The 11795-nt window shown below is 32.7% G+C and overlaps 1 protein-coding gene across 1 annotated transcript; it reads left to right on the top strand.

Annotated features, from left to right (window-relative positions):
• The first annotated feature begins 834 nt into the window (after positions 1-834).
• Positions 835-1364, top strand: LOC127255260 (NAC domain-containing protein 2-like). The gene is made up of 2 exons (XM_051280732.1): positions 835-942; positions 1047-1364. The coding sequence occupies exons 1-2, from the start codon at positions 835-837 to the stop codon at positions 1362-1364; spliced, it is 426 nt and encodes a 141-aa protein (XP_051136689.1).
• The last annotated feature ends 10431 nt before the right edge of the window (positions 1365-11795 follow it).

The following is an 11795-nucleotide window of genomic DNA, read 5'->3' on the forward strand; positions in this document are numbered from 1 at the left end:
TATCATTACATCTCCATTTTGATTTATTCATACACACACCCATGTTCATATTTGAGTTATTTAAGTGGATTCTTGATGAAATTGTGAAAAGGCAGGAGAATTATTAATTATATAAACTTATGATCGCGCCGCATTATTAATAGATATTAGGAACTACGTAGCATCTCAGTACATGTGAGCTTTGTCAACCAACTTAATATGTGATATGAATTTAATGTTTATTAAAGCTAGATATCAAAGGGATAAAGCCATTAGTAAAACTATTTTAAGTAATTTATTAATTAAACATGAATCTCAGAAATTTCTAGTGATAGTGACTTTTGTATACATAATGATTTTAACTGGAAATTTTGAAGTTTTGTTGTAACTCCTTAAGGTCAAACATCAGTTGAGTCAAGAATCCAATTTAAATTAACAAATGTGATCACAGTCATTTCATGAATCCGCCTTCACTCTTATATGTATAATATTTTTCTATTGTGCCATCATCATCTCGTTTATTTTATTTAAGGTAACCTAGCTATTACGGAACGCAATATAACAAACACCCGGGCCCCAAGTCACGCAGGCCAAAGTCATTATAATGAGCTTTTGCTCACATTTACGCCACCCTGAATTAGGCTTGTGTGTGTGGATTAAGATTTTATGTGAAAATTAGGGATTTTATGTTTTTTTTTGGGTGCAGGCCACACGGAGCAAGAAAGGTACATTTTCAGCCAAAAGCGGGTTAAGTATCCGAATAGTAGCCGGTCGAACCGGGCGACCGTTTCCGGTTACTAGAAGGCAACAGAGGTGGACCGGAGGATCTACTACGAGGGGCGAGTGCTGGTGGCGATGAAGAAGACGCTGGTCTTCTACCGGGGGAAGGCGCCGGCGGGGGAGAGGACTGACTGGATTATGCACGGGTACAGCCTCGTTATCCCAGCCCACATTGCTGCACAGGTATGGATCGATCATGGATCTAATTGATTACTTCATATCATGGATGGGTTGATTTTCTGCATTTTATCTATGGATTGATGATTTTCTGCTTAATTGCATGGCAGGCCAGGAATTGGGTGCCATGCAGTATTTTCCTGAAGCGCAATGGGAACCGACAGAGTGAGGCCCCAGGGGGGGTCATGATGGACGGAGGCGTGGATGCGGCCCCGCCACCGCCGGCAACGGAAGTGGCCGTGGAGCCACCGCCATCGGCCCGGGTCCCATCGCCGGTATTGAACGAGTTCCTGGGGCCGAGGAGGCTCGATCTGAATGTGGCGGCGGCGGCGGAGTCCGTGTCGGAGTGGAGCGACATGACCGAGGAGGCTGAGACGGAGGATTGTGCCGACAGTGGCACCTGCAAGAGCGATGAGGAAGACGGGTAGTGGGATGGAGGAGAAGGAGGTCGGAGAAGATGGATCTGTCGGAGGCAGATGTAATAATAATAACAATAATATAATAATAATAATAATATTAATATCTTCTGGAACCAAACAAAAAACACTTTGACATGCACGATTTTATATATTCAAGTACCGGGAATTTTGGTTGAAAAATAAGGTGTAATGGACTATTGTGAACGATCGGATATAAAGAAAAATTTGTAGTTGTAGACCCTCAATCATTTATCATAATTATTTATAGTCTTTACCTGGTGAGTTTCAAGGTTGAACACAGGTATTTTAAGTCATGAAGTCAAATCGAGCGCTAATCTGGTGAAAGCGGCAAAAAAAGGGTAAGGAGACCCGCTCGAAAGCAAGTCTGAATTTAAAATTAGAAATAACTAAAAAAACTAAAGAAAACAGTAAGGGTGAGCGAAGGTGAGCAAAGCGATGATGAGCGGAGGTGGTGCCAGCGGTGGGTGAGCGACAGGGAATATGAGCGAAGAGGCACTATATATTTATATAGGTTGAGTGGAGGAGGGTGATAAAGCGGCGCTGTGTCTGATTTGTGCATTCCTTAATGGCTAGATTATCCCTTATGAAATTAGCGAGTAATGCTGGTGTTTAGTCGAAACGTATATGTATAATACGAAGGTGGAAAGAGGGAGTAAAGTAATCATATAAACAAAATCATAAAGAACTTAGATCGCTGATACTTGACCTTAAGGGAGTTACAACAAGACTTCAATGATGCCCAGAATTAGAATATTATAAGAAAGAAACCCTACAGTCACTAGAGATTTCTGTGACCCAATAGACTACCGCATATGCCCATTAATTATCGAAATTTTTGTCTCATTAGTGGCTTAACCCTTCTGTTACATTTTTAATCAAAATCGAATTTAGATTAGTAAGCAAGTTGACAAGGCTCCCGCGTACTTAACCACATTGAACTACACTCGATTTGTTTGTGACGCAAAACAAGGCTTGGATAATTGACTCTTCTTCTTTCTAAGTGATTTGGAGTTCTTTACAACTAAGAGTTATATAAATGTGAGAATAGGGAAGGAGTGACGATGAAGAACAAGTGATATTTCATTACTCACTATCAAAACAGTAAAGTTCTATTTCTATGGAAGTTGTAAATCAAAGCGGTAAACTAGGACTAAGGAAGTAGTAAAGTAGCGGCCAAAGAAGGAGAAAAAAATCTCAACTCCCCTGGCCATTCCTGCTGAGTACCCCCTTACAGGGTTGGAGCTCTCGGAAGGCAGGAAGGCAGCTATGAATTTGCGCAAAGGAAAGTGCTAGTATACTCCTCTCGAAGTATATTTACCAATAAACATCTCGCTCTATTTATAACTAATTGAAGTAGCAGTTGCGAGCAGTTAAAATATGGTTCCAACTGCTAAACAGTTAGGCAGTTGATGAAAGTTATTTCGTAGAGGCAGTTGCTGGCCATAATTCCTAGGCTGCTCGCATCGTTTGCTTTGATTTATAGGGGCGCAGATATTCCTCACTTGCCCAGATGGCTGGAGGGCATCAGCGCAACTGAGCGGAATTTCTCTGCCGGTTGGTAGTGGAATGGTTGTTCCGTTGCGGGTTGGACACTTAGGCACTTGTGGTTGATTCTGCAATGAATTCGAATAAATTTGTTCTGTATTGTGTTGTCAATACATAAATTATTGATAAACAATACATGAAGTCAAAATAAACAATATAATGCATATATTAACATAGTACAAATATAACATATTAATTGACAATATATAATAATGATTCATACAATATATATTATCAGTTGAACTCGATATTAGATATGTTCATACAATACACATTATAAATTTTGAACTCAACACATAATTTCAGTTAATATAACATATGTTTTGTTAACTGAAACAATATATTATTTTTTCTAAATTTTATTTGCTTGAATTTGTTAGTCCAGTCAACATACGAATGGTATCCTTAAGCGTTAGGTAAGTGATCTTCAATTATATACGACAACAAACAAAGAGATCTTTATTAACTAAAATTTGACGTCATTTGTTTTTTTTGTTGCGATCATTTTATAATAATTGAAGAAGGCCTTTAGTAATTAAACGGATCTGCAATCATGGAAGTTGTACGAATATGTTCAATAACTAATTCATAATATGAAGTCGAACTATTAAGCAAATGACGATTATTATAATCAAATAACATACTATTTCCAACCAATTTTGAATTCTGGAAGAGATTAAAAAACTTTATTCCGAATGAACGATAATAACTGAATTTGTTAAAAACAAAAATTGAAATTAAATTTTGACTAAAGATGGTACCAAAAAAATGTCTCATTCAAATCCAAATAATTACCAGTACTCAATAATAATCTAAAATTGTCAATAACTTCAACTTTAACCTTCATGTCGTCACCCATATAGATGTATCTTTCACTATTAATTGATTTTTGGCAATATAAATAATCTTGCATAAACACAGTGATATGAGTTGTTACACCAAAACCACCCCCAGGTGTGTCTATGAACTGAAATTAAAACTAATTTCAAGAGCAAGACCAATAGGACAAAATGTCCTCCGAAAGGTCTAACTTAATGCCCTCAATTTAGTAGCAATATTAGATATGTTCAGGATGTACTCCCTTATGTTATGTTTGTCATTATACTTTATGGTAATGGGACTCTTAAGAAGATTACTCATTTCCGCCTTATCGATTTTGGTAAAGCGTTTCTTAATTTCGACAAGAAATCTCTTGGCAGTAGTGATATCATCAGATATCGTACTCTAAAAAATTTATCAAGTAATTTTTTTATTATCATCAGACTTAGATGATTAGACATATCCCACTTCTCAAACAACTTTTTTATTCTTAATGCCAAGTCAAGATCCATGCAGCCCAAATGAATTAATATTAATTTTGTTCAGTGACTAAAGTTATTCCCAAACATTTTTCGGAGTAAATATACATACACATAAATATTCATGAAGCATAATGAAACTCAATAATACTGCATTCTCATCCCAAGACACTAAGTGCATGTGACACCCCGGCCGCAAGTTCCGCAAAGCCGGGGGTGTCGGGATTGTAGATTGGCCCCACAGGTCAACATGAGTCCTTTCAGGACACTTCTGTCCTCACTTAAGTGCACCCTGGAAGACTTTCCAGGGGGTCTGGAGTTCTTTCAGTAGGGCTCCCGAAAAGAAATATGCACATTGTTGACATGAGTCTTCTATTCAATCCATTTAACCTCTTATTCAACCTCGGGGGTATTTCATCATCCCCGACTCATATCACTATTCAACTTCGGGTGTATTACAGTGCAACATCAATGATCAATTTTTGGATCAATAACATTGATTGCTAACAGTCATCTTGTTGTAATAATCATGTACGGACAATAAATAATGTCAAATAGAAAACCACTCTTTGGACTGATTCACTCTTCACATAAGTTAAATCCACATAATCATCACATACATATTATTGCATATGTATATTTCATTCTATCAATTATCAACAGTCTTTGGGCTGAAAAATAACCACATGAATTAAAATACATATAAACATTTACGTTATCAAGAAAGAATCTCATATAAGAGAGGTTACTTTAGCAACTTCAAATACTTGAATTTCACTGTCAAAATGCACCAAGCATTATTAAATGAATTTATAATTTTCTTAAACTAGATTAGAATCAGAATTGCGTTCAATGCATATCATTATGATTCCATAAAAATAAAGTACGTGTATAAGCAATTGGATCGAAATGTCTATAAGCAACTAAATGTTTCATATGTGAATTTATAAAATAAATTAGCAATCATATCATTAGTTATCGAGCAACATCAGCAATTGTCTTTAGACACTTACTGGCTCATGAGTGATAAACTTATTTTGATAATTGAATTTTGAAAATAAAGTAGAGTCTCAAACAACACTCTATCTTTGGACATATCTATTATTCACACACAAATAACCAAATTATCATCACTATATTCAATGTCATTAAACATGCACGTAACTACTTAATCTCCGACTTGCCTTTGGGTCAATCAACAGCCTTATAAGACACACAATCTTTTAGTATATAAAATAAACTAATTTTCACAGCAGATATTGTTTTGGCAACATAACTATTTCAACCAATATATAAAATATATCATATTAATTTATTACTAATTAAATTCATCTTAAAGAAACACTCAGATGTTGATGAAAGCTATAACAACTACAATTACTTTCTAGGCCTATTTAATAAATCAAGTACTCAAGAAAGTACTAAATGCAGTGAAATTAAATACAAAATGTGACACCCAAAGAGACTATAAATTTGATACAATAAATACTCATAGTTAATTTGAACAAATGCATAAAATTTAAAACGCACGTCGTTGTAATTTAAAACGCACGTTGTTGTATCCCAAATTTAATTGGATTGTCAAACGAATCATAATGAATATTTGATTATTCACAAAATCAGCCATAAATAAATAAATATGGAATGGCAAGTTACCAATTAATTGGGTATGATTCAATTTGACTCCATAAACCATTCAATAAAAATAAATGAATAACTTACCTTTTTGAGTTTAAAATCTAAATTGAACGATATCCATTGACTCTTGAGTCTCTATTGAGGTTCTACTTACATGCTCCCACGATTGTATCGAAAAATATTTAAAATAAATATTAGTAAATATATGTCGGAAACAAAAATATAAATATCAAATAACTACCTTCTTGTGTATGAAATTCATAGGTTATAGATACACGCTCCCACGAATGCATCGAAATAGATTTAAAATAAAATATTGTATATATATGTAGGAAATAGAAACATAAAGATTGAATAACTTAGCTTGTTGTGCTCAAAATCTAAATCGAACGATCTCCATTGACTCTCAAGTCTGAATAGAGGTTTTACATACAACCTACCACTAATGCATCGAAAGAGATTTAAAATAAATATTAGTATATATACGTCGGAAACAGAAATATAGATATTGAATAACTACCTTCTTGTGCTTGAAATTCATATCGAATGATATCCAATGAATATTGAGTCCTCGCATAGGTTTTACATACACACTCCCACAAATACATGGAAAGAGATTGAAAATTCATTTAATAATATATATACGTAGGAAACATAAAAATAAAGATTAAATAACTTACCTTTTTGAGTTCAAAATCTAAATTAAACGATATCCATTGACTCTTGAGTCTCAATTGAGGTTTTACGTACATGCTCCCACAAATTTATCGAAAGAGATTTATAATAAATATTAGTATATATGCGTAGGAAACATAAAAATAAATATTTAATAACTACCTTCTAGTGTTTGAAATTCGTATTGAATGATCTCCATTGACTATTGAGTCCTCAGAGAGGTTTTACATACACGCTCCCATGAATACATTGAAAGAGATTTCAAATAAATATGTTAATATATATACGTAAAATACATAAAAATAAGGATACATAGCTTGCCTTCTTGTCTTTGATATCCAAATCGAACATTCTTCATTAACTCTAGAGTCTCCACATAGGTTTTAGATGCACCCTCCCATGAATGCCTCGAAAGAGATTTAAAATAAATACTATTATATATTCGTAGGAAACAAAAAAAGGAAGGTCAAATAACTTACCCTTTTATGTTCGAGATCCAAATCGAAGGATCTTCATTGACTGTCAAGTCTCCACATAGGTCCTAGATACACGCTCCCACGAATACATCGAAAGAGTTATAAAATCAAATATTGTATATATATGCAGGAAACGGAAACTTAAAGATTGAATAACTTAGGTTGTTGTGCTCAAAATCTAAATCGAACGATCTTCATTGACTCTCGAATGTACACAGAGGTTTTACATACAACCTGCCACGAATGCATCAAAATATATTTAGAATAAATATTAGTATATATACATCGGAAAAAAAAGATAAATATTGAATAACTACCTTCTTGTGTTTGAAATTCATATCGAACGATATCTAATGAATATTGAGTCCTCCAATAGGTTTTACATACTCACTCCCACGAATACATGGGAAGAGATTGGAAATAAATATATTAATATGTATACGTAGGAAACATAAAAATAAAGATTAAATATCTTACTTTTTTTAGTTCAAAATCTATATTGGACGATATCCATTGACTCTTGAGTCTGCATTGAGGTTTTATGTACATGCTCCCACGAATGTATCGGAAGAGATTTAAAATCAATATTAGTATATATATGTAGGAAACATGAAAATAAATATTGTATAACTACCTTCTTGTGTTGGAAATTCGTATAAAATGATCTCCATTGACTTTTGAGTCTTCATATAGGTTTTACATATACGCTCTCACGAATACATCGAAAGAGATTTAACATAAATATATTAATATATATATATACGTAAGAAACATAAAAATAAAGATAAATAACTTGCCCTCTTGTCTTCGATATCCTAATCGAACATTCTCCATTAACTCTAGAGTCTCCACATAGGTTTTAGAAGTAACCTCCCATGAATGCAAAACATATATTAATATATATACATAGGAAATAGAAAAAGCTAGGTCATATAAGTTACCTTTTTTTATGTTCGAAATCCAAATTGAAGGATCTTCATTGACTCTCAAGACTCCACATAGGTTACAGATACACGCTCCCACGAATGCATCGAAAGAAATTTAAAATAAAATATTGTATATATATGTAGGAAACAGAAACATAAAGATTGAATAACTTAGCTTGTTGTGCTCAAAATCAAAATCGAACAATCTCCATTGACTCTCGAGTCTGCACATACGTTTTACATACAGCCTGCATCGAAAGATATTTAGAATAAATATTAGTATATATACATCGGAAACAGAAATATAAATATCAAATAACTACTTTCTTGTGTTTGAAATTCATATCGAACGATATCCAATGAATATTGAGTCCTCGCATATGTTTTACATCCACGTTCCCACGAATACATGGAAAGACATTAAAAATAAATATAATAATTATATATACATAGTAAAAATTAAAATAAAGATTCAAAAACTTACCTTTTGAGTTCAAAATCTAAATTGAACAATATCCATTGACTCTTGAGTCTCCATTGAGATTTTACGTACATGCTCCCATGAATGTATCGAACGAGATTTAAAATAAATATTAGTATATATACGTAGGAAACATAAAAATAAATATTGAATAACTACCATCTTGTATTCAAAATTCGTATTGAATGATCTCCATTGACTATTGAGTCCTCATATAGGTTTTATATACACGCTCACACGAATAAATCAGAAGAGATTTTAAAATAAATATATTAATATATATACGTAAGAAACATGAAAATAAAGACAAATAACTTGCCTTCTTGACTTCAATATCTAAATCAAACATTCTCCATTAACTCTCGAGGCTCCACATAGGTTTTAGATGCACACTCCCACGAATGCATCGAAAGAGATTTAAAATAAATATTAGTATATATACGTAAGAAACAAAATAAGCAAGGTCAAATAATTTATCATTTCTTGTTTAAAATCTAAATCAAATGATCTTCATTGACTCTCGAGTCTCCACATAAGTTTTAGATGCACGCTCCCACAAATGCATCTAAAGAGATTTAAAATAAAATATTGTATATGTATGTAGGAAACAGAAACATAAAGATTGAATAACTTAGCTTGTTGTCCTCAAAATATAAATCGAACGATCTCCATTGATTCTCGAGTCTGCACAGAGGTTTTACATACAGCTTGCAACAAATGCATCGAAACATATTTAGAATAAATAAGTAGTACATACACGACAGAAACATAAATATAAATATCAAATAACTACCTTCTTGTGTTTGAAATTCATATTGAACGATATTCAATGAATATTGAGTCCTCGCATAGGTTTTACGTACATGCTCCCATAAATACATGGAAATAGATTGGAAATAAATATATTAATATGCATACGTAGGAAACATAAAAATCAAGATTAAATAGCTTATGTTTTTTCAGTTCAAAATCTAAATTGAACGATATCCCTTGACTCTTGAGTCTCCATTGAGGTTTTACATACATGCTCAGACGAATCTATCGAAAGTGATTTAAAATAAATATTAGTATATATACGTAGGAAATATAAAAATTAATATTGAATAACTACCTTATTGTTTTCAAAATTCATAACGAATCACCTCCATTGACATTTGGGTCCTCATATAGGTTTTACATACATGCATGCTCCAACGAATACATCGAAAGAGATTTGAAATAAATATATTAATAGATATACGTAAGAAACATAAAAATAAAGATAAATAACTTGCCTTCTTGTCTTCGATATCCACATCGAAAATTCTCCATTAACTCTCAAGTCTCCACATAGGTTCTAGATTCATGGTCCCATGAATGCATCGAAAGAGATTTAAAACAAATATTAGTATATATACGTAGGAAACAGAAAAACCAAGGTCAAATAACTTAACTTTTCATGTTTGAAATCCAAATCAAATGATCTTCATTGACTCTCGAGTCTCCACATAGGTTTTAAATGCACGCTCCCACGAATGCATCGAAAGAGATTTAAAATAAAATATTGTATATATATGTAGGAAACAGAAACATAAAGATTAAATAACGTAGCTTGTTGTGCTCAAAATCTAAATAGAGCGATCTGCATTGACTGTCGAGTCTGCACAAGGGTCTTACATACAGCCTGGCACGAATGCATCGAAAGATATTTAGAATAAATATTAGTATATATATGGCAGAAACAAAAATATAAATAGGGAATAACTACCTTCTTGTATTTGAAATTCATATCGAACGATATCCAATGAATATTGAGTCCTCGCATAGCTTTTACATAAACGCTCCCACGAATGCATCCAAAGAGATTTAAAACACAACATATATATATGTAGGAAACAGAAACATAAAGATTGAATAACTTACCTTGTGGTATTCGAAATCTTAATCCAACGATATGCATTGACTCTCGAGTCTCCACAGAGGTTTTACATACACCCTCCCAAAAATGCATCAAAAGAGATGTAGAATAAATATTACTTTATATGTGTCGGAAACAGATATATAAATATTGAATAACCACCTTCTTGTTTTTAAAATTATTATCGAACGATGTCCAATGAGTATTCTGTCCTTGCATAGGTTTTACATAAACACTTCCATGAATGCATCGAAAGAAATTTAAAATAAATATCAGTATATATACATAGGAAATAGAAATAGCAAGGTGAAATAACTTACCTTTTCATGTTTCAAATCCAAATCGAACCATCTTTATGGACTCTCGAGTCTCCACAAAGGTTTTACATAAATGCTCCCACGAATGCATGGAAATAGATTGAAAATAAATATATTAATATGTATATGTAGGAAACATAAAAATAAAAATTAAATAGCTTATGTTTTTTAGTTCAAAATCTAAATTGAAAAATATCCCATGACTCTTGAGTCTCCATTGAGGTTTTACGTACATGCTCACACGAATGAATCGAAAGTGATTTAAAATAAATATTAGTTTATATACCTATGAAACATAAAAAATGATATTGAATAACTACCTATTGTGTTCGAAATTCGTAACGAATGACCTCCGTTGACTCTTGGGTTCTCATATAGGTTTTACATACATGCATGCTCCCACGAATACAACGAAAGAGATTTGAAATAAATATATTAATAGATATACGTAAGAAACATAAAAATAAAGATAAATAACTTGCCTTCTTATCTTCGATATCCACATCGAACATTCTCCATTAACTTTCAAGTCTCCACATAGGTTCTAGATGCACGGTCCCCCGAATGCATCGAAAGAGACTTAAAACAAATATTAGTATATATACGTAGGAAACAGAAAAACCAAGGTCAAATAACTTAACTTTTCATGTTTGAAATCCAAATTAAATGATCTTCATTGACTCTTGAGTCTCCACATAGGTTTTAGATGCATGCTCCCACAAATGCATCGAAAGATATTTAAAATAAAATATTGTATATATATATATATATGTAGGAAACAAAAACATAAAGATTAAATAACGTAGCTTGTTGTGCTCAAAATCTAAATTGAACGATCTGCATTGACTCTCAAGTCTGCACAAAGGTTTTACATAAAGCCTGCCGCGAATGCATCGAAAGATATTTAGAATAAATATTAGTATATATATGTCGGAAACAGAAATATAAATATCAAATAACTACCTTCTTGTATTTGAAAATCATATCGAACGATGTCCAATGAATATTCAGTCCTCATGTAGGTTTTACATAAATGCTTCCACGAATGCATTGACAAAGATATAAAATCAATATTAGTATACATACATAGGAAATAAAGATTAAATAACTTACCTTGTTGTGTTTGAAATCTAAATTGAATGATATCCATTAACTCCCGAGTCCCA

The sequence above is a fragment of the Andrographis paniculata genome, unplaced genomic scaffold (genome assembly GCF_009805555.1).
Source record: "Andrographis paniculata isolate CXL003 unplaced genomic scaffold, ASM980555v1 Contig53END, whole genome shotgun sequence".
In the NCBI taxonomy this organism is placed as follows: domain Eukaryota; kingdom Viridiplantae; phylum Streptophyta; class Magnoliopsida; order Lamiales; family Acanthaceae; genus Andrographis; species Andrographis paniculata.

Coding starts and splice junctions, on each gene's coding strand:
- LOC127255260 (XM_051280732.1), top strand. CDS start 835: ATGAAGAAGACGCTGGTCTTCTACCGGGGGAAGGCGCCGGCGGGGGAG. Junction 943..1,046: donor CAGCCCACATTGCTGCACAG/GTATGGATCGAT, acceptor ATTGCATGGCAG/GCCAGGAATTGGGTGCCATG.